The 23,470-nt window shown below is 37.7% G+C and overlaps 1 protein-coding gene across 1 annotated transcript; it reads right to left on the bottom strand.

Moving 5' to 3' along the window:
- Positions 1 to 1,581: 1,581 nt before the first annotated feature.
- On the bottom strand, positions 1,582 to 18,907 carry parp14rs1 (poly(ADP-ribose) polymerase family member 14-related sequence 1). The gene is made up of 20 exons (XM_063005867.1): positions 18,603 to 18,907; positions 17,018 to 17,121; positions 16,895 to 16,928; positions 15,574 to 15,795; positions 15,370 to 15,458; positions 15,222 to 15,255; positions 13,808 to 14,029; positions 11,835 to 12,059; positions 9,508 to 11,705; positions 9,180 to 9,413; positions 8,867 to 9,085; positions 8,702 to 8,768; positions 8,455 to 8,604; positions 5,883 to 5,945; positions 5,618 to 5,794; positions 5,135 to 5,350; positions 3,334 to 3,948; positions 3,080 to 3,216; positions 2,814 to 2,988; positions 1,582 to 2,718 (listed from the first exon to the last, which is right to left on the bottom strand). Exons 1-20 carry the CDS (start codon positions 18,784 to 18,786, stop codon positions 2,435 to 2,437), a joined length of 5,649 nt encoding a protein of 1,882 aa, XP_062861937.1. The 5' UTR covers positions 18,787 to 18,907; the 3' UTR covers positions 1,582 to 2,434.
- Between the last annotated feature and the right edge of the window lie 4,563 nt (positions 18,908 to 23,470).

The raw sequence follows: 23,470 nt of genomic DNA, 5'->3' as shown, positions 1-23,470 counted from the left end.
TGTTGATGCAAACACCAGTAATATTTGTTGATAGAAATAGAGGCATTTTGGGGCCAACGCTTACAAGAAATACTCAGAACATGAGTGCTTCTTCAGTTTGCATCTTCTAATGTCTAATTATACAGATGGATTTAAAGGCAGACCAGTGAATTGTTGATTTACCTTGTCATTTCTAAATATGGCTAATTTACCTAAACTATAATAACATTTGAAAGACAGACTAAGCATTCTTGAAGTCAAAATAAACAGTTCTGACTTAATAACACATGTAAACAGGGTAAATAAGTGCATAGTTGTGAGTCACCTAAAAATTTTTTCCCAAACCAGGTATATCTTGTCCTCATTAACTGATGACTTGACTCAATAATGCTCAGAGCTGAAACAGGCCAGTCTAGCACCCAATAGCAGTCATGCTGTTGTAACACGTAAGGATTGGGTGTTGTCAGTAAGAAATAAGCATAAACATTGCTGCTAAATGTGTTAGCCCTAAACTAGGAAAAAAAAGCTTAAGCGTGCATAAGTGGTAGAAAAACACCTGAGTATAGTGTGTTCCTCTGAGCATGTTACCTCTTGTTAAGAGTTTAAGAGTTGAGCTGAAATCCAAGTTATGTATTTCAGGCTTACACCGATCAGCCATAACATTAAAACCACCTCCTTGTTTCCACACTCACTGTCCATTTTATCAGCTCCACTTACCATATAGAAGCACTTTGTAGTTCTACAATTAGTTCAGACACAGCAGTGCTGCTGGAGTTTTGAAACACCTCATTGTCACTGCTGGAATGTGTCCACCAACCAAAAATATATCCAGCCAACAGCACCCCGTGGGCCACGTACTGTGACCACTGATGAAGGTCTAGAAGATGACCAACTCAAACAGCAGCAATAGATGAGCAATCGTCTCTGACTTTACATCTACAAACTTGGTAGGAGTGTCTAATAGAGTGGACAGTGAGTGGACACGGTATTTAAAAACTCCAGCAGCGCTGATGTGTCTGATCCACTCATACCAGCACAACACACACTAACACACAACCCCCATGTCATTGTCACTGTAGTGCTGAGAAAAACAGCAGGTTAAAATGACATGTCGAGAAACAGATGGACTACAGTCAGTAATTGTAGAACTACAAAGTGCTCCTAAATGGTAAGTGGAGCTGATAAAATGAACAGTGCGTGTAGAAACAAGGATGTGGTTTTAATGTTATGGCTGATCAGTGTATGTCAGTATTATGCTATAGGAAATATAATGTGAAATACATCAAAATTGTCAGCATGCATAAGCGGTGGAAAAACGCTTGAGTATAGCGTGTTCCTCCAAGTATGTTACATCTAAACAGTATGTAAGAGCTGAGCTATAAACCTGAGCTTTGCAATTCAAGTTAATATCAGGATCATGCTCTAGTAAATGCAATGTAAACTCTATAAGGATTATCAGAACTATATTAATAAGGACATTAATAACAGTAGCAGCAGAATTTCAAAACACATTACTTCACTTTTGAAAGTAACAAAAGTCGGTGCTATAATCAAGACTAATTTAGTAAACAGTACAAGTAAAATCACTCTCAAAAACAGTCATACAGTCAAAGTTGTATTCACTAAACATACAAGAAACATATTTTTCATATGTAATGGGTCAACAGTGGTACAGTTTTAGCAAACCATTAAGTTAAGTCATACAGCAGGGTTTAGAGTCCAGTATGTGAGGTGAATCAGGTGTGTTTGATCAGAACAATCTCCAAAGTCTGCTGAATCTCGTACAGGCTTGTACCAATAATCGTGTCTATAAAACACAATTTTCTTAATAAGGCCACTAATTTACTAATAACACACCTTAAGTTCCATTCTTGAGAAGGTGTTTTAGTTAGACAGTATTTGTTCAATGTTTCCTAAATACAGATTTTCCCCACTCCACATTGTTTTGGCTAAATGTAATATCAGCATCATAAAAGCAATCCTAAATAATCTGTTCATACAATGATAGATTTATGAAAATTGGGAAAGCATTCTAAGTATTCTTGTGGTCATAATAAACAGTTCTGACTTAATAACACAAATAAACAAGGTAAATAAGTGCATAGTTGTGAGCCGCTTGACGTTTTCTCCCAAACCAGGTATATCTTGTCTTCATTAACTGATGACTTGACTCAGTAATGCTCAGAGCTGGAACAGACCAGTCTAGCACCCAATAGCAGTCATGCTACTAATTTACTAAAAAAGGTGTTTTAGTTAGACAGTATTTGTTCCTAATTACAGATTTTCCCCAAAGATATTTGTTTAACGCCTCATTGGGTTAAATGTAATATCAGCATCATAAAGTCACGTCTTGATAAAATAACCAATCGGTGGATCGTTTTTCTATATTCAGTCTTGTGATAGTAGAATCAACCAGATTTAAGAATTTAACTCAAAACACTTCTTAGTTTGCAGGTTATGTAAACGTGATTAAGTACTCTGGATAAGCATGGTAATCACGGAACACCACAAAGATGGTTGGACCTGCAGGGTTATCCACTACAGTATCGTATTGATCTAAGGTGTTCGTGCTTTTGTTTGGAGGAACGATCATTGTAGAATTTCCAGCTGTGTAGTCTCCAGAAAGAACTCTGCATAAATACATGTGCTTTTCTCCTTGTGCATTTGGTAATGAATATGTGTTCTGTGCAGAGTAGCTTGCATTAAGCGCAAAGTAGGTGCCTTTTCCAAAGGCTGTAGCTGCAATGAACAAACAAAAGACATTAGGGAAAGGTACAGAAACCAAAAATTCTGGACTGAATTATGTTTAGAAAAGTCTAAATACTTCTTAGTACCATTAAGCCCTGCATAGCTGCGATTAAATCCACTCTTATTGATGTGCTCTTTTGAATCCTCTCTGGTTCCATGAAAAAGCCTCTTCTCGTTGTTCTGATGGCCATTTTTCTGTTCCATGACTTGCTTGTTATTTTGGTAGTTCTTCCACATGCCAGGATTCTGTATCCGTTCAATCTACAAGACCAATAAATAATTTAAACTGAACATCAGACATCAGGAAGAGCTTGGTGGTTGATTACAAGGTTATTATATAGATAGTTCATACCTTAAGAACATTATTTTGGCAGGTTTTTCTAAAGAGTTGAAGAACGTCTTTGTACTCATTGCTGTCAGATTGAAGAGGACACACCTTGTACAGCTCATCAGTCATTGCGTCCCATTCCTCTGGGAGACCCTCATTGGCTATGAGCAAAAAGTACATTTTGTTTAATGATTTTAGCTAATTATTTCTTCCATACTGGGTAAGTAATCTGTGGATTTAAACAAAAGCACATTTCGAAGACCAAGAAGTTCATGTACCTTTTTTGTCAATACGTCTGATTTCCATCTGATTACCACCACTCACAGCAGGACCATCCGGTAGTGTGACTTTGTACACTGAACCTTGAAAGGTAATATCCACTTGGGCAGCATTTTGAAGGAATGATTGTTCCAAATCATAATTCGTTTTTTGGTTGAAGCTGGTGAACTTGCCACTCTGTTTGAATTGCCAGTCTACAAGGTCACTTGCTGTCTCCATGTCTTTCTGCAGTTCCCGCTCATCCCTGGCTGTTCTGAGCATTGCCTGGATTTCACCTACAACCACCAAAACGTCCTTAGTGAGGCCCTCAACTGTTAGTGTGACCCCTTCGGAGTTTGCTGCTGTTGCCCCCTGAGCATTGTTTGTCTTTTTTACAATAACAGCCAAAGTTCTTTGAAGGTCTTTGATACGCTGTTGGTCTTTATCAGACAGGCTGTAGATCAGTGGATCGGATATGGATTGAAACCCATGTTCATCTGAGATGTATTTCTCTAGCCACTGCTTGGTTTCGGCCACAGCATTTTGAGAGGGCCCACAGATGGAGAACAAAGCTGCATCCACCACCTTTTCCTCAATTTCAAATCCAATGTCCTGCAGTTGGTACATTGATTGATCTGTTAATCATAGAAGCAATAAAAATGCTAATAAGTAAGAGACACGCAATATGAATATAATAATATTATTTGGTAGAGAGAAACTTGATCGCAGTGGATGTTTTGTTTCATTTATTGTTTATTTATGCATATGAGCATTATAAAATTACAACCCCAAATCAGAAAAAAGTTGGGACAGTATGGAAAATGCTAATAATATAAAAATGCAGTGTTCCTTACATTTACTTTGACTTTTATTTGATTGCAGACAGTTTGTTAATATACCTCCATTCCTGCATTACAGACCTGCAACACATTCCAAAAAATGGAGGATGGAGGCAATTTAGGGCTAGTAATGAGGTTAAAAAACTAAATAATGATGTGATTTCAAACAATCATGGTTTGGTACCATGATTACCAAAAGCAGCATCCACGAAAGGCTGAGTCTTTGATAAGCAAAGATGATCAGAGAATCTCCAGTTTGTCAACAAATGTGTGAGAAAATAATTGAAAACAATGTACCTCAATGAAAGATTAGAAGGGATTTGCATATTTCTCCCTCTACAGTGCATAATATCATTAAACGATTTAAGGAATCGGGAGGAATTTCAGTGTGTAAAGGCCACAGGTACAAACTTAACCTGAACGCCACATGTGCATAGAGCAACATATGTCATCTTTTTCAGGGACATCCATGCATTTCTCAGCAAGACAATGCAAAACCACAAGAGGGTACGGGTACTGGACTGGCCTGCCTGCAGTCCTGACCTGTCCCCAATATAGAATGTGTGGAGGATTTTGAAATAAAAAATGCAAAAACGACAACCTGTTGTTGCACATCTTAAGACATGTTTGCAGGAAGAATGAGACAAAATAAAAGCTAAAACACTAAATCACTTGGTGTCCTCGGTGCCAAAACGTCTTTTAAGTGTGGTGAAAAGGAATAGCAACATTACAAAGTAGTAAATGCTTTACTGTCCCAACTTTTTTTAGAATGTGGTGGCCTGAAATGCAGGAATGGATGTTTATTCATAAATGAAATGAAGTTGACCAGACAAAACATGAAATATCTCAGGTTTATACTGTCTGCAATCAAATAAAAGTCAAAGTAAATGTAAGAAAGTTTTTTTTTATTATTTGCATTTTCCATGCTGTCCCAACTTTTCTGATTTGGGGTTATAGATAAAAAGAAACACAAAAGACTTACATCTTCTTAAGCCTGATCTCTGAAAGGTATCCCTGTTTTTCTGGGGGCTAGTTACTATTTTTTGCAACATGCTTTGGTAGAAGTCGTTCAACATTGGGGCCTGAAAGATCACAAAGCGCACTAGTTTGAGGGAGGACTGAGGAGTCTTGGTTGCAAAATCCCCAAAAGCATCCAGCATTGAGTCTGCAACCTGGCCTGGATTAGCACCACCTTGACCTATAATATAAGAAATGAGATATTACACATCTTTACTGGAGAAGCTTTACACAGCTAGCACACTGGTAGTAGTCATATAGTCAATAACTTTTAAATGGTAGTAAATAACTTTGTTTGAGGTCACATGACTTATTGGAAATGCATTATTAACTCAAAAGCATACATGATAACGTATCTCTGAGTGACACATAAAGCTTATTAATAAATCATAAGGCTTGTCAATGGTTAATCAATATATATTGTATCAATAAAGCAGTGAGAGCCTACCTGTGCCAATGGCAGGAAAGGCAATGGAGGTGAAGTTTTGCTGCACAGACATTTCCAGTGCTTGTTTGACTCGTTCATTGATTATTGTAGGATTACTTTTTGCTGAAACATGAATTATTTTTTTGCATTGCAGATTGCCCTGCTGAGTCACAATCAGACCGTTGTTATTCTGTGTTCCTGTAAATTGTAAAGAACAAAATGCAATGTTAATCACAAAAAAATGACATCTTCAAAAATGGATTTTAGATCTGTAAATGTTTCTCACCAAGCTGCTTGCATTCAGCCTCAACATTTGCCCCAGCTGCATCCAAAATAGCTTTTGAGACACCTTAAGAAACACACTATACTTTAGTTTTCAAAAGAATGTTCAGTAGTAGAAATGTCTGTTAATATATCTAAATGATAGGGTGTATGTTCTGAAACATCTACACTATATACTGTATAATAAAAACACATAAATAATAATAATGAAATGAAAAACCTGACCAAAGTTGTTGAACTCTTCATTCAAAAATCATTGCCATTAATATTTAGTCACCTGCTTGTTTTGCAGCTATAACAGCTACACCAATTTTGTTTAACCACTCACTTTTTGCACCTGGGTAAATTCATACTACAACAGGAAGGAGCCTTCTCCCAAATTTTGTTTGTGACCTTCTTCAATGGTCAGGACCCTCCCAGGACCACCACAGAGCAGGTATTATTTAGGTGGTGGATCATTCTCAGCACTGCAGTAACACTGACATGGTGGTGGTGTGTTACTGTGTGTTGTGCTGGTATGAGTCGATCAGACACAGCAGCGCTGCTGGAGTTTTTACATACTGTGTCCACTCACTGTCCACTCTATTAGACACTCCTACCTAGTTGGTCCAACTTGTAGATGTATAGTCAGAGATGATCGCTCATCTACTGCTGCTGTTTGAGTTGGTCAAAACTCCATCAGCACTGCTGTGTCTTATCCACTCATTCCAGCACAACACACACTAACACACCACCACCATGTCAGTGTCACTGCAGTGCTGAGAATGATCCACCACCCAAATAATACCTACTCTGTAGTGGTCCTGGGAGAGTCCTGACCATTAAGAACAGCATAAATGGGGGCTAACAAAGCATGCAGAGAACCAGTTGGACTACAGTCAGTAATTGTAGAGCTACAAAGTGCTTCTATATGGTAAGTGGAGCTGATAAAATGGACAGTGAGTGTAGAAACAAAGCTGATCGGTGTATATATACAGTGTATCACAAAAGTGAGTACACCCCTCACATTTCTGCAAATATTTCATTATATCTTTTCATGGGACAACACTATAGACATGAAACTTGGATATAACTTAGAGTAGTCAGTGTACAGCTTGTATAGCAGTGTAGATTTACTGTCTTCTAAAAATAACTCAACACACAGCCATTAATGTCTAAATGGCTGGCAACATAAGTGAGTACACCCCACAGTGAACATGTCCAAATTGTGCCCAAATGTGTCGTTGTCCCTCCCTGGTGTCATGTGTCAAAATCCCAGGTGTAAATGGGGAGCAGGGCTGTTAAATTTGGTGTTTTGGGTACAATTCTCTCATACTGGCCACTGGATATTCAACATGGCACCTCATGGCTAAGAACTCTCTGAGGATGTGAGAAATAGAATTGTTGCTCTCCACAAAGATGGCCTGGGCTATAAGAAGATTGCTAACACCCTGAAACTGAGCTACAGCATGGTGGCCAAGGTCATACAGCGGTTTTCCAGGACAGGTTCCACTCGGAACAGGCTTCGCCAGGGTCGACCAAAGAAGTTGAGTCCACGTGTTTGGCGTCATATCCAGAGGTTGGCTTTAAAAAATAGACACATGAGTGCTGCCAGCATTGCTGCAGAGGTTGAAGATGTGGGAGGTCAGCCTGTCAGTGCTCAGACCATACGCCGCACACTGCATCAACTTGGTCTGCATGGTCGTCATCCCAGAAGGAAGCTGACGCACAAGAAAGCCAGCAAACAGTTTGCTGAAGACAAGCAGTCCAAGAACATGGATTACTGGAATGCCCTGTGGTCTGACGAGACCAAGATAAACTTGTTTGGCTCAGATGGTGTCCAGCATGTGTGGCGGCGCCCTGGTGAGAAGTACCAAGACAACTGTATCTTGCCTACAGTCAAGCATGGTGGTGGTAGCATCATGGTCTTGGGCTGCATGAGTGTTGCTGGCCCTGGGGAGCTGCGGTTCATTGAGGGAAACATGAATTCCAACATGTACTGTGACATTCTGAAACAGAGCATGATCCCCTCCCTTCGAAAACTGGGCCTCATGGCAGTTTTCCAACAGGATAACGACCCCAAACACAACCTCCAAGATGACAACTGCCTTGCTGAGGAAGCTGAAGGTAAAGGTGATGGACTAAACCCAATTGAGCACCTGTGGCGCATCCTCAAGTGGAAGGTGGAGGAGTTCAAGGTGTTTAACATCCACCAGCTCCGTGATGTCATCATGGAGGAGTGGAAGAGGATTCCAGTAGCAACCTGTGCAGCTCTGGTGAATTCCATGCCCAGGAGGGTTAAGGCAGTGATAATAATGGTGGTCACACAAAATATTGACACTTTGGGCACAATTTGGACATGTTCACTGTGGGGTGTACTCACTTATGTTGCCAGCCATTTAGACATTAATGGCTGTGTGTTGAGTTATTTTCAGAAGACAGTAAATCTACACTGCTATACAAGTTGTACACTGACTACTCTAAATTATATCCAAGTTTCATGTCTATAGTGTCGTCCCATGAAAAGATATAATAAAATATTTGCAGAAATGTGAGGGGTGTACTCACTTTTGTGATACACTGTACATAACTCTTACCTGATTTTAGTGTAAAGTCATCATTGGTTGAGTTTACAATAACATCAGTAGTCTCTTTAGTGATGTCACCAGCGAGAACCTGCAGCACAACTTCTCCCACCTTGGTTTCATAAATCCCAGTCTTTGGTGAGGTGATTTTTGAAAAGTAACCTAATAATTAAGAATATAAAACATTGTAAATATTACTTACAGATAAATTAAAAGAGCTAGCAAAAGTTTAAAAATTTCATTTAAAACAACAGTGCACCTTCACTGGAGCTGCTTGTTGAGGGTGACTGGATGTTAAACTTTAGCTTGAACTCATCTGAAAAGACCTAAATATAAAACAAGCATTTATAAATGTGCAGCATGTAGAATATGTATTTTTTTAAGCTTGCTTTACTTTCCAACTCCACTGGCTGTTCTTACTTACCTGGATAGTGCTGGTGTCAGTGGGATGGAGAGCAAACATTACTTCTTGCACATGCTTGGAGGTCCTGTTTTTGCTAAATTTAACAACTGAATCCAGCATGAGTGACGCCACTGTTGGCTTTGGGAAACCCAATTTTCCCGTACCAATGGCAGGAAAGACGATGGAACTTTGCTTCTGCTTCTCTGCCAGCACTAGACATTCATTCACCAACTTTTCCAACTGTAGACACAACAACCAATCAGAATGATGTACTGAAGACGAAAAAAAAAGAAAAAATGTCTAATGTTTGGTGAAAGTAGTAAAATAGGTATACCGTCTGTTCCAAACCCTGTCCCTGCTTATAGTGTGGTGCCACAGCATGGAAGACCTGTTTGTTTTTCAGATTACAGCCACTAGTCACAAAGATTGCCCCAATGCTTGCGGGTGCTGTAGCCTGCTGGTTAAGAAGTGTTTGAAGTTGAGGCCCTGCTGCTTTAGAAATGGCGTTTGGGATTTCTCCATGGGTAAGGGACAAATCAGATGAAATAGAGTTTACCACCACATCCAACTAAAGACCAAGAGAAAAAATATATATATTTATATAGAGGATATTACTAAAAGAATTATACATTGCTAATTAATTAAAAAAGACAAATGCTCACAGATGTATCTTGGATGTTGCACTTATGAAGGTTTATTTTTATTCCTTCATTCGTAGTAGCACTCAGGGAACCATCATTTGTAGATCTTGGCTGGTTTTGCCACGGCCTGTTTAAAATGGTCTTGAATGTTGTCCCATGAACCTTGGGAGTGCTTCCATATACTTTTTGCACTGCAGCTTCTAAAGCATTGATGATTTTATCATTTTGGTCAATGAGAAAGATTTGTGTTAAACTAGAGCCTCTTACAGATTCAAAGAATTCCTTTATTGCTGCAACAATAGTGCCTGCACAAAGGTCCAACGGGAATTCAAAGTTTCCCGAACTAATGGCTGGGATGGCAATTAACTGGCATTTTTCTTTGTTAGCAAGCCCCAGACAATTTTTTACAGCTTTCTTTAAAAGATCAACTGCTTTTTGAGGATCAGAATTATTATACTGTGGTCCTACTGCATGAATGACGTATTTGCAACGCAACTGTCCTCCTGCTTTAGTAAGAACAGCGTCCCCTGTGTTCAGCTGTGATCGTGTTTTAATGATCTCGTTACAGGCATCCTGTAGCTGTGGCCCCGCAGCATCAGATAGTGCCTTTGATAGTCCTCCCTCAAGCCGAAGGTTCTCATTGGCTGCATTGACTACAGCATCAACTGGATAGAAGCACAGGTCGCCTTTGTTTACTGTTATCTTCACTTTATCCGAGGTATGAACAGTCTGACTGAGGTCAAGTTCATCTACTAGTTCTAGTAAGCATCCCATGCTGGTCATTGCTGTAGCAACCAACATTGACTCTTTGCTCTTGAACAACTTTTTAGCACCAGGTTTATCTATTTTGACTTTGTTGCAGTAAACAGATGACAGAAGGTCACTGAAGACGAGCTTACTCTCGTTGACATACTGCCTTGGGCCACCCAATGAAATTGTGGCATCTTTAATGTCAACTGTCACATCTTTGACCTTTTGATACCAGTCTTGCTGTTTGTGCTCCTTGATGAATTTCACAATAGTCGTATTATCCTGAAGTAATTCAGTAATGTGAGCATTGATGTGTACAAATTCAGAAAGCTGTTTCTGGACTACCTTAACTGATTCAGCAAAGCCAGAAATTTTTACTTGGCTGTCTGATACAATGGTCAATACTGATGAATTGAAAGTGCTTGTCAGGGAAGTGAGAAGAACCTGCCACTCTGCCATCCTGAGCACATTGGTATCCTCGATGTCAAAGCATGTATTGTTTAACTGTTCTTTCAGCTGATCCTCACCATCCTTCAAATCCTTATCTGTTTTGGCAACAAGATATACATCGTTGTCCTTAATTTCGAATGATGCATTGATCCCATTGGATAAAAATATGACTCTTATCAGTTCCTCTTGATCCACCTTAGTCAGAAACTCAAAAACAGATGGATGTAGTTTCACCATTCTTTTCTTTAGACCAATCATCTCTTGCAGTATCTTATTTTTTGACTCTAATACCTCTTGCCTTAGTCCAAAGAAAGTTAACTTCCTGCTTTCAGTATGGTACTTCAGCTCTAGCTTCGGAAAACATTTGCAGATTTCCTGCTCCAAACCACCTGGCATTGTGATCCCATATATGGATGGAGTCATGTCCATCTTATCTGTTATGCTTTCTTTTTCTCTTTGGATCACTGGAGTAATTGTAGTAATGACACTTTGTGCAACAGCCCTAGTTCGATCTACGTCTTCTGCGAGGCCTGCTATGACCATCGTTCCCTGATCCTTATAAGAGACCAGGGTAACAGGCTCAGATGACAAAACTTTGCGGATTTCCACTTCCAATTCAGCCCATACATTCTTAGCGATCTTAATCTCCATGGATTTATATTTGGACACTGTGTGAGTAAAGGCATCAGATGCTCTCTTTCTCCATGAATGGATGAGCTGTCTCGTCTTTAGACCTTGTTGAAGAATTGAAGGTAGAGGGCTAATTTTGACACATGGGACTTTAAGATCCAGATCACAGAAATGTTCAGCCAAACTGTCCCTGATATATTTCAGAGCTTTTTGGTGTTCTTGAAAGTATATTAGGACAGACGTGTCGATATTTTCTGTTAAGGCCTCTGGGAGTTTCAGAGTTGGTCTTTCTTCACCGTAGAGAGCCGTTCCCAAACAATCGTAGTATGGGAATACCTTTATAGGCTGCTTGTTGATCTGATGTGAGTTTTCGAGAATTTTATTCACAACTAAAAAATACAAGGGTTTAGTTGCATTAATTATGATTAAATAACACTAAGAATGCAAATTTATAGCACATACATTTTAAAGTTGCACAATGAAGCACAATGTAAAGCACAATGTAAACACGACCTCACCTTTAGGGTCTTCAAATGTGATTATAGCGGACTGTTCACCATCAAGCATTTGAAGGTCACTGGGTTCACAATACCTTTCAAAATACAATGTGATATGGAGAGAGTTCATGTTTGTAGGTACATCCTCAAGTTTTACTTTCGTTGTCATTTCAAGAAACCTGGTTTTTAGGTTCTTCTTTTTAATCAATGAGTTGTCTGGGCTGAGAAGGATGAAGTCTTTTGCATCTAAAAAATAAGACAAAAAGTTTGCTTTAGAAAAGTTCATCATATCAGCCTATAGTAAAGCAGGGTAATATAACTGCTAATAATCATAATGTACAGTGGTGCTTGAAAGTTTGTGAACCCTTTAGAATTTTCTATATTTCTGCATAAATATGACCTAAAACATCATCAGATTTTCACAGTCCTAAAAGTAGATAAAGAGAACCCAGTTAAACAAATGAGACAAAAATATTGTACTTGGTCATTTATTTATTGAGGAAAATGATCCAATATTACATATTTGTGAGTGGCAAAAGTATGTGAACCTTTGCTTTCAGTATCAGGTGTGACCCCACTTTGCAGCAATAACTGAAACTAAACATTTCCGGTAACTGTTCCAGTCCTGCACACCGGCTTGGAGAAATTTTAGCCCATTTCTCTGTACAAAACAGCTTCAACTCTGGGATGTTGGTGGGTTTCCTCACATTAACTGCTCGCTTCAGGTCCTTCCACAACATTTCGATTGGATTAAGGTCAGGACTTTGACTTGGCCATTCCAAAACATTAACTTTATTCTTCTTTAACCATTCTTTGGTAGAACGACTTGTGTGCTTAGGGTCGTTGTCTTGCTGCATGACCCACCTTCTCTTGAGATTCAGTTCATGGACAGATGTCCTGACATTTTCCTTTAGAATTCTCTGATATAATTCAGAATTCATTGTTCCATCAATGATGGCAAGCCGTCCTGGCCCAGATGCAGCAAAACAGGCCAAAACCATGATACTACCACCACCATGTTTCACAGATGGGATAAGGTTCTTATGCTGGAATGCAGCGTTTTCCTTTCTCCAAACATAACGCTTTTCATTTAAACCAAAAAGTTCTATTTTGGTCTCATCCGTCCACAAAACATTCTTCCAATAGCCTTCTGGCTTGTCCACGTGATCTGTAGCAAACTGCAGACGAGCAGCAATGTTCTTTTTGGAGAGCAGTGGCTTTCTCCTTGCAACCCTGTCATGCACACCATTGTTGTTCAGTGTTCTCCTGATGGTGGACTCATAAACATTAACATTAGCCAATGTGAGAGAGGCCTTCAGTTGCTTAGAAGTTACCCTGGGGTATTTTGTGACCTCGTCGACTATTAAACGCCTTGCCCTTGGAGTGATCTTTGTTGGTCGACCACTCCTGGGGAGGGTAACAATGGTCTTGAATTTCCTCAATTTGTACACAATCTGTCTGACTGTGGATTGGTGGAGTCCAAACTCTTTAGAGATGGTTTTGTAACCTTTTCCAGCCTGATGAGCATCAACAACTCTTTTTCTGAGGTCCTCAGAAATCTCCTTTGTTCGTGCCATGATACACTACCACAAACATGTTGTGAAGAGCAGACTTTGATAGATCCCTGTTCTTTAAATAAAACAGGGTGCCCACTCACACCTGATTGTCATCCCATTGATTAAAATGTCACCCGACTCTAATTTCACCTTTAAATTAACTGCGAATCCTAGAGATTCACATACGTTTGCCACTCACAAATATGTAATATTGGATCATTTTCCTTAATAAATAAATGACCAAGTACAATATTTTGGTCTCATTTGTTTAACTGGGTTCTCTTTATCTACTTTTAGGACTTGTGTGAAAATCTGATGATGTTTTAGGTCATATTTATGCAGAAATATAGAAAATTCTAAAGGGTTCACAAACTTTCAAGCACCACTGTAAGTAAACAGAAAAAAAATAATAAACAATTATATATTCGATGTGTTTACCTTTTATTTTAGCAAAAGTAACCACAGCACAGTTGCTTTCAGGGATGACTTCTACTTTAAAGTTTAAATCAGATCTGTTCCTGAGGATATTCTCCACCAGCATAACCAGCATCTCCTTATTCATGGTCTGGATGTTTTCAATCACAGCTGATCGTCGTGATGAGCCTTCAGCAGGTCCAGATTCAGTAGTAGCTGGTTCTTCATCTTTGGCATATGTTTTTTCTGTTTACAAAATTAACAGACTTCTTTTGTCAAGAGTGGCTTACAGTTAAAGTAAGATTCAAATAACTTAAGTTTAAGGGTTGCACAAGGGTCTGACATTGGAAACTTGGTGGTGGTGGGGTTTAAACTTTTTACATTCCAATCAATTGTTTACCAATAACTACTAAACAAAATGTAAGCATGAGGAAAGCTCTCCAGGGAATTGGAGGCCAAACCAATATAAATGCCCATGGTTTTAAAATGGGATGTTCATCAACTTCAAATAGTTTTAAAGGTCAGATACTAACATATTGCTAATAATATACATATTGTGCTAGTGACACACATGTGACTAGATATACAGTAGATCTGATACATTAACACCAACATACATGTATTTTGTGGTACATTAAGCCTGTCTCTGATAGAATTGTGATTACAAAGTCAACTACCACAGCTGTTCATGTTTTCTTCCCAGTTACCATCATAAGTATTATAAGGCTCTAGCTATTTAGCAACATTGCCTGTCTATGTATTGATTTCAGCCATGACAGGCTCTTGGAGGCCTGTCTATAATAAGATTAATAAGATTAACAGGCGGAATGTAACAATTCAAATGCTTAGTCAAAAGAAAACACGTGTGTACATGTAGATTGCAGGTTTTCACCTCTAGATGGAGGCATGGTATTAATTCTTCATTCACATAGGCAAGGAAATCCCCAAAGTTGACTCAGCAATTTCTATACACTATCTGGCCAGAATAATGGCTTTATCAGACCTTAAGCTTGTTGGACATCCCATTCCAAACCATGAGCATTAATTCAGAATTTGAATTAAAGCAGGTTTGTGGGAATTTGTGTCCATTTAGTTAACAAGGCATTTGAGTTCAGACAATGGTGTTGGACACGCAAGCCAGACTTAATCAATGTTTCAATTAATCACAAGGGAGTTTAATGGGGTTGAGTATTGGCTCTGTGCAGGCCACTGTTCCTCCAGTGCAAACTAAACCACATCTTTATAGACCTTGCTTTGTTAACACAGTTGCCACACTGCAGTGGTAGCTTAGTGGTTAATGTACTAGACTAGTGATCGGAACTTAATTAATCTTAATTCTACATTGAATTTCAAAACTAAACCACAAACTGAAAAAATAACAATAAGACTGGGTTAAAATCTGATGTGCAAGCCCATGATGTGTCATAAAAGCAGTCACCTGTTTGATTTGTGCTGACTGAAGACTCTGTTTTCTAAAAAATAAATAAAGCATTTTTTAGGCATAATTAGTCATATGTGTACAAGAAATATCAATACAAATGTATACAGATTTCATATAATTATTGAGGTACACCCTCAAGTTTTACTTTCGTTGTCATTTCAAGAAACCTGGTTTTCAGGTTCTTCTTTTTAATCAATGAGTTGTCTGGGCTGAAAAGGATGAAGTCTTTTGCATCTAAAAAATAAGACAAAAAGTTTGCTTATAGTAAAGCAGGGTAATATAACTGCTAATAATCATAATGTAAGTAAACAGAAAAAAAATAATAAACAATTATATATTCGGTGTTTACCTTTTATTTTAGCAAAAGTAACCACAGCACAGTTGCTTTCAGGGATGACTTCTACTTTAAAGTTTAAATCAGATCTGTTCTTGAGGATATTCTCCACCAGCATAACCAGCATCTCCTTATTCATGGTCTGGATGTTTTCAATCACAGCTGATCGTCGTGATGAGCCTTCAGCAGGTCCAGATTCAGTAGTAGCTGGTTCTTCATATTTGGCAGATGTTTTTTCTGTTTACAAAATTAACAGACTTCTTTTTATCAAGAGTGGCTTACAGTTAAAGTAAGATTCAAATAACTTAAGTTTAAGGGTTGCACAAGGGTCTGACATTGGAAACTTGGTGGTGGTGGGGTTTAAACTTTTTACATTCCAGTCAATCGTTTACCAATAACTAATAAACAAAATGTAAGCATGAGGAAAGCTCTCCAGAGAATTGGAGGCCAAACCAATATAAATGCCCATGGTTTTAAAATGGGATGTTCATCAACTTCAAATAGTTTTAAAGGTCAGATACTCACATATTGCTAATAATATACATATTGTGCTAGTGACACACGTGTGACTAGATATAGATCTGTTACATTTACACCAACATACATGTATTTTGCGGTACATTAAGCCTGTCTCTGATAGAATTGTGATTACAAAGTCAACTACCACAGCTGTTCATGTTTTCTTCCCAGTTACCATCATAAGTATTATAAGATTACCAGGCGAAATGTAACAATTCAAATGCTTAGTGAAAAGAAAACACGTGTGTACATGTAGATTGCAGGTTTTCACCTCTAGATGGAGGCATGGTATTAATTCTTCATTCACATAGGCAAGGAAATCCCCAAAGTTGACTCAGCAATTTCTATACACTATCTGGCCAGAATAATGGCTTTACCAGACCTTAAGCTTGTTGGACATCCCATTCCAAACCATGAGCATTAATTCAGAATTTGAATTAAAGCAGGTTTGTGGGAATTTGTGTCCATTTAGTTAACAAGGTATTTGAGTTCAGACAATGGTGTTGGACACGCAAGCCAGACTCAATCAATGTTTCAATTAATCACAAGGGAGTTTAATGGGGTTGAGTATTGGCTCTGTGCAGGCCACTGTTCCTCCAGTGAAACTAAACCACATCTTTATAGACCTTGCTTTGTTAACACAGTTGCCACACTGCAGTGGTAGCTTAGTGGTTAATGTACTAGACTAGTGATCAAAACTTAATTAATCTTAATTCTACATTGTGTTTCAAAACTAAACCACAAACTGAATAACATAACAATAAGACTGGGTTAAAATCTGATGTGCAAGCCCATGATGTGTCATAAAAGCAGTCACCTGTTTGATTTGTGCTGACTGAAGACTCTGTTTTCTAAAAAATAAATAAATAAATAAAGCATTTTAGGCATAATTTGTGTACTAGAAATATCAATACAAATGTATACAGATATAATTATTTACCTGACTAGTGTCTGCCTCAGATTCAGGAATGTGAACATTAAGGGTCACACTTACATCACCCAACTTGATCTCATGATGTTTTTTTGCAAGAACATTCTGTCTGACTAAAATACAAGAAAAAATGTGGTTAGAGTACACATTTCTAATAGTTTGTATTTAAATTAAGTTGTTTCAGTTGTTTTAAATTCAGTATGTTTTACTTTAAGTAATTTTATTATAGAAGACAGTGTTAGTGTTTCTCAACCTTTTTTCAGTCATGGCACCCTTTAAAAGTATGCAAAATCTCAAATCACCCCAGTCAAAAATGTATTAAACAACTTACACTCTGCATCCCTCAGACTGCTAACACACACGCACACACACCATAAAGTGTCATTTAGGGAGGGAGGGGTAAACATGACTTAATGGGAAACCTGAGCCTGGGATGATGCACACAATCACCCTATTCTGGCAGGGATGGATGAGAGGCGCGTTGACGTTGTAGCATGGGGAAAGGGGTGTGTGAGACAAATTTTGATGTTTGAGGCAGCTAATGGTCTACATTTTCATGATAAGGTGACTTTTTTGTATTTTAAATTTATTTCATAATATCGGTAACGTCAGAATATTTTTGACAGCACCCCGGTTGAGAAGGGCTGTGTTATGTTAACAAAACTCCTTAAATGTATTTAATGTATGAGTAAAAATGCCTCATGTTTATAAAAAAAGTGATTGTTATAATGTCAAACGCTTCACATAGAACCCGTTTATTACATTAAAGAATTGTGCTAAATTTCAGTGACCACCCAGTAAATAAAAAAATAAGGAATTTAAAAATGTATAACTGTACTATTTCTGACAGTGTAAAATGTAAAATGCGTAATCATGTTTTAATATTTCTTATTGAAAAGAAGAAAGAATATAATGCATAATGACAATACTCACATTACCTTCAAGTGGTTTGATTTGGGGGCAATAAAGGTTTATGATTTTATGTTGAATTGAGGACCAAGGAGTTAGGAGTTTTTATTATTATTATCACAAATGCAGTGATCTGATCTAGATCTTGTATACACACTTTATGAAACACAAAGTCCTTGAAATATACAGTATAAATCTATAGTAATTTGCTTATGCAATTAAGCAAAACACATGACAGACATCGAACTGAATTTGGCATTCTTAATTTGCCTTAAATTATCTATTGTACATGAAACTTGATCCATCATGTTATACAAGTAAAAAACCTGAATTCATACACATTGTTAGTTTAGTTTTCTATAGAGCAAAGTTTGTGTCTCAGTCCACATTGTCTAATAAAGTAGGTGTGTACTTTATGAAGAAGTACATAGCTAGTTTGGTTTGTCAGTCTCAATTTATACAGTGTTTACTTTAAACAACTGGTATAATGTTTTAGGTTTTTGGTTGATTTTATGTGTAAGACATAAGAAGACATTTTTAAACAGGCTACAAAAAACAACAAAACAATTGGCTGGGTGTTTCAATTCTGGTCGTTCTATAGTTTGTCAAATGAAGTGTGTATTCAAGGAAAGTGTTTACTTTGAAAAATAGGTTAAAAATATATAATACAACAATAGTTTGGTACCTTGTTCTGATTTGAAGCTCACTGTTGCTCTCTGAGAGTCGGAAGCCTCGTGTTTCACCCTGCATTCTCCTCCATTAGATTTTTTTACACTGGAGAAATAAAGAGTAAGCTTGTTCTTTAGTTTTGAAGATTCGGTGTTCCATTTACCTTCGACTATCACAGCAAATGGAAACTCGTCCGCCATCTCGGAGTTTCTACTTTGCTAAATGAATCTAAAGTCACCGAGGCTAAAGCGGCTCAAATCTCCAACTTTCACTTTCATTTCTCTTAACACGGATAACGTGTTTGCCCTAGAATAAACTGAATAAATGCGAATGTTTTTAGCACACCGTCGACGGCATTCGAAAGTTTAAATTCGTTAGAAGCTCAACGACACAAAAAATGAGTGTAATATTGAAATATTAATATATATAAAAGCATAACGTTGATCATTTTAGCTGCGCCATCCGAACTGGGGCGGGATTTCTCAGTATAAATTGAAGTTTCCTGTAAACACTGAGCTGACCTGATATCACCAAACTCTTTTACTTTCGGTTTTTCACCGCCCTGTACGACTCACATACGTTTTTCTTGCTTTTGACAAACACAAGGTAAGAACTAAAAGTTTTAAAAACTTAATAACCTCTTGTGTAGCACGAAATGGTCGCGGTTTGAAGTAAATGTAGGTTTTTGTTCGGTACAGTGCAGTACAGTGTTTACATGACTAAGCCATTGTGTGGAATTCCCCACCTCTAGCCTCTAGCTATGATTAGCATGCTGCAACTACTCGAATAAACTACTTTTAATAAGTTTATTTAACTTAGTGTTAGGTTTTATTTTATTCTTGCTTTAGTTTTCCAAAAAAGTTAACAATGAAATGCAAATTGCACGTCTGTAACTGCACCTTTAGGCTCCCCCCTTCTTAGTTTGAAGTTTTCTTTGTTCTTGTCCTGTTAGATGTTTTTATATTCTTATTTTTTATATAATTATATTTTATTTTCTTTATATATTTTTTTTAAAGTTTTTATATCTTACTTGTATTTACATTTGTCTTAATTTTTTTATTCTTTTATATACACCACAATTTCCCTTCGGGGATTAATAAAGTACTCAATCAATCAATCAATCAATCAATGTCTATCAAGCCATTGTTTAGGTGTTTCATGCAATTTAGGACAATCATATTTATTTTTGGAATTTTGGGTCCCCATTCCTTACAAGACAATAAGACAGTGTTAGTAACCAACAAATATAATTCAAGGAATGACTCCTCTCCCAAAATTACAGAATTATAAAATCTGTAAAATAGTAGTAAAAAGGACCGGAAGAGGAAATACACAAAATAAACAAGGATCCTTATAACAAACAGCTAGTAATCAGATAAGTACCTTTGGAACTTCTCTCCAATCTCTACGTATTTTGAACAGTACTCCCAATGTTGAACAATTTCAACACAATATTTCCTCAAAACAGAGAAATAGATCGGCAATTCAACAGATAAATAATCTTAGAGAAGATCACTTACCTGGATAAAGTCCGCAATTCTCCACCATTTGTTAGGTATTAAGCCCCAAGCTACCTTCGAGGCCTAATCAAACCCTGCTCTGTACCACGCAACCTCCGAGCCACTAGTCTCGCTCGACTTGAGCCTCCACCCAGGACTAAAGGAAGACAAGCATCAAGGCTCTTCTCTGTTCTAGCACCCACGTGGTGGAATGAACTTCCTCTGTCTGTCCGAACATCTGAGTCTCTTGCTGTCTTTAAAAAACGATTAAAAACCACCTTTTTACTAAACACTTAAGCTGACTTGTACCTATTTACTAACATTTTTTTTCCATTTCCAAAAAAACAAAAAAACAAAAAAAACCCCACTTTGGTTCTAACAGCTTTCAGCAGATTTGTGTTCTTTGACTGTTGTTTACTAAAACTTGAGAAATGCAATGTTTACTATGGAAGCACTTCTGTTAGTCGCTCTGGATAAGAGCGTCCGCTAAATGCAGAAAATGTAAATGTAAAAATATTAACATTTGTTAGGTAGTTTCTCAAATTCACTCAAAGTCATGTCCCTTAAAGTAGACTAACACTTAACCTGGAGAAGAATCATTCGTTGAACCTCGTACGAGGAAAGCACCCAGACCAGACACCAAGTCAAAGTATGAATGCCTTAGTTTATTAAAATAAAAGAGAGTTTTTATAAAGACCAGAAAAGTGTGTGTCTGTGTGTGTGAGAGAGAGAGTGTGTGTGAGTGTTTGTGTGTTTAGGCTAAACTAACATGAGAACATTTTAGAGAGAAGGCTAGTTTTGATCAACAAGAGCAAAACTTTCAGAACTGCATTCTCAGCTCAAAAGCTGTGAGAAAAGCAGAAATACTAATCATACCAGAAGTATATGGACATAAGTGTAACTAAGATCTAACAACTATACTGTTTCCTAACAACAATGCCCTATATGTCCACTAAGGACTGGGGATGTAACGATACACTCTACCCATGATGCGATACGATTCACGGTACTGGGTTCATGATACGATTTTTTCCTGATTTTTTTAAACAAAATGAAATTGAAGACAAAATAAGACAAAGTTTACTTGTATTATTTCTCTTTAAAAAATAAAATACTGTATTTGTGCTTATCTTTTATTTATCTAAATAATGAATGCCCTTTTATTTCTGAGGTAGGTACAAACTATGCCGAATAATGCTTATTGTGTAGAAAAAACTGTAATTAAATTTTTAAACAAATCCAACATTATATAAATAAATGAATAATACAAATAAAGAAAGTATCCTCACATAAATACATTTGGCTAGAAAATGCCCTACTTAGCAACTTTGTGAGGTGAATAGTGAATATTAATTCATCTTAAATGAATAACCGATTTGAATCGTTCACTTGTGCACCGATTTTTAACTGTCTTGTGGTTCATTCATATATATATATATATATACTGGTGTTGGTCATAAAATTAGAATATCATGAAAAAGTTGATTTATTTCAGTAATTCCATTCAAAAAGTGAAACTTGTATATTATATTCATTCATTACACACAGACTGATATATTTCAAATGTTTATTTCTTTTAATGTTGATGATTATAACTGACAACTAATGAAAACCCCAAATTCAGTATCTCGGAAAATTAGAATATTGTGCCAAGGTACAATATTGAAGACACCTGGTGCCACACTCTAATCAGCTAATTAACTCAAAACACCTGCAAAGGCCTTTAAATGGTCCCTCAGTCTAGTTCTGTAGGCTACACAATCATGGGGAAGACTGCTGACTTGACAGTTGTCCAAAAGACGACCATTGACACCTTGCACAAGGAGGGCAAGACACAAAAGGTCATTGCTAAAGAGGCTGGCTGTTCACAGAGCTCTGTGTCCAAGCACATTAATAGAGAGGCGAAGGGAAGGAAAAGATGTGGTAAAAAAAAAAAGTGTACAAGCAATAGGGATAACCGCACCCTGGAGAGGATTGTGAAACAAAACCCATTCAAAAATGTGGGGGAGATTCGCAAAGAGTGGACTGCAGCTGGAGTCAGTGCTTCAAGAACCACCACGCACAGACGTATGCAAGACATGGGTTTCAGCTGTCGCATTCCTTGTGTCAAGCCACTCTTGAACAAGAGACAGCGTCAGAAGCGTCTCGCCTGGGCTAAAGACAAAAAGGACTGCTGAGTGGTCCAATGTTCTCTGATGAAAGTAAATTTTGCATTACCTTTGGAAATCAAGGTCCCAGAGTTTGGAGGAAGAGAGGAGAGGCACAGAATCCACGTTGCTTGAGGTTCAGTGTAAAGTTTCCACAGTCAGTGATGGTTTGGAGTGCCATGTCATCTGCTGGTGTTGGTCCACTGTGTTTTCTGAGGTCCAAGGTCAACGCAGCCGTCTACCAGGAAGTTTTAGAGCACTTCATGCTTCCTGCTGCTGACCAACTTTATGGAGATGCAGATTTCATTTTCCAACAGGACTTGGCACCTGCACACAGTGCCAAAGCTACCAGTACCTGGTTTAAGGACCATGGTATCCCTGTTCTTAACTGGCCAGCAAACTCGCCTGACCTTAACCCCATAGAAAATCTATGGGGTATTGTGAAGAGGAAGATGCGATACGCCAGACCCAACAATTCAGAAGAGCTGAAAGCCACTATCAGAGCAACCTGGGCTCTCATAACACCTGAGCAGTGCCACAGACTGATGGACTCCATGCCACGCCGCATTGCTGCAGTAATCCAGGCAAAAGGAGCCCCAACTAAGTATTGAGTTCTGTACATGCTCATACTTTTCATGTTCATACTTTTAAGTTGGCCAACATTTCTAAAAATCCTTTTTTTGTATTGGTCTTAAGTAATATTCTAATTTTCTGAGATACTGAATTTGGGGTTTAGTTAGTTGTCAGTTATAATCATCAACATTAAAAGAAATAAACATTTGAAATATATCAGTCTGAGTGTAATGAATGAATATAATATACAAGTTTCACTTTTTGAATAGAATTACTGAAATAAATCAACTTTTTTATGATATTCTAATTTCATGACCAGCACCAGTATATATATATATATGTAACCGATCAGCAGGCTACACAGATTCCCAAAATCCCTTGCTGTGCACTCACTGTATATTTTGATTACATGTATTCCGATATTTCAATGTATTTTAGTTATTTTAATATTTTACTAGCGGGGTGGGCAGTGTGGTGGGGGGTTGAGTTCATGTCGTGAAGGTAACTTAATCATTTAAATAGCATTAACAAAAATTATTGGTACCAATAACATTTTGTGACAGCCTTTAAAATAATGTGGAGCAGACTTGCTGCTATTTTAGGGTTGGCCTTTTGGTCTTAAATCTGTGCTGGGCATTGAAAGTCTGTTAAGGCATTTAAGAAAG

The sequence above is a fragment of the Trichomycterus rosablanca genome, chromosome 12 (assembly GCF_030014385.1).
Source record: "Trichomycterus rosablanca isolate fTriRos1 chromosome 12, fTriRos1.hap1, whole genome shotgun sequence".
Lineage (NCBI taxonomy): Eukaryota > Metazoa > Chordata > Actinopteri > Siluriformes > Trichomycteridae > Trichomycterus > Trichomycterus rosablanca.
Note: the sequence above shows the minus strand (reverse complement) of the source record. Positions and strands in the feature narration are given on the sequence as shown.

Coding starts and splice junctions, on each gene's coding strand:
- parp14rs1 (XM_063005867.1), bottom strand. CDS start 18,786: ATGGCGGACGAGTTTCCATTTGCTGTGATAGTCGAAGGTAAATGGAAC. Junction 16,929..17,017: donor CTGAGGCAGACACTAGTCAG/GTAAATAATTAT, acceptor TTTATTTTTTAG/AAAACAGAGTCTTCAGTCAG. Junction 9,414..9,507: donor GCAACATCCAAGATACATCT/GTGAGCATTTGT, acceptor CTTGGTCTTTAG/TTGGATGTGGTGGTAAACTC.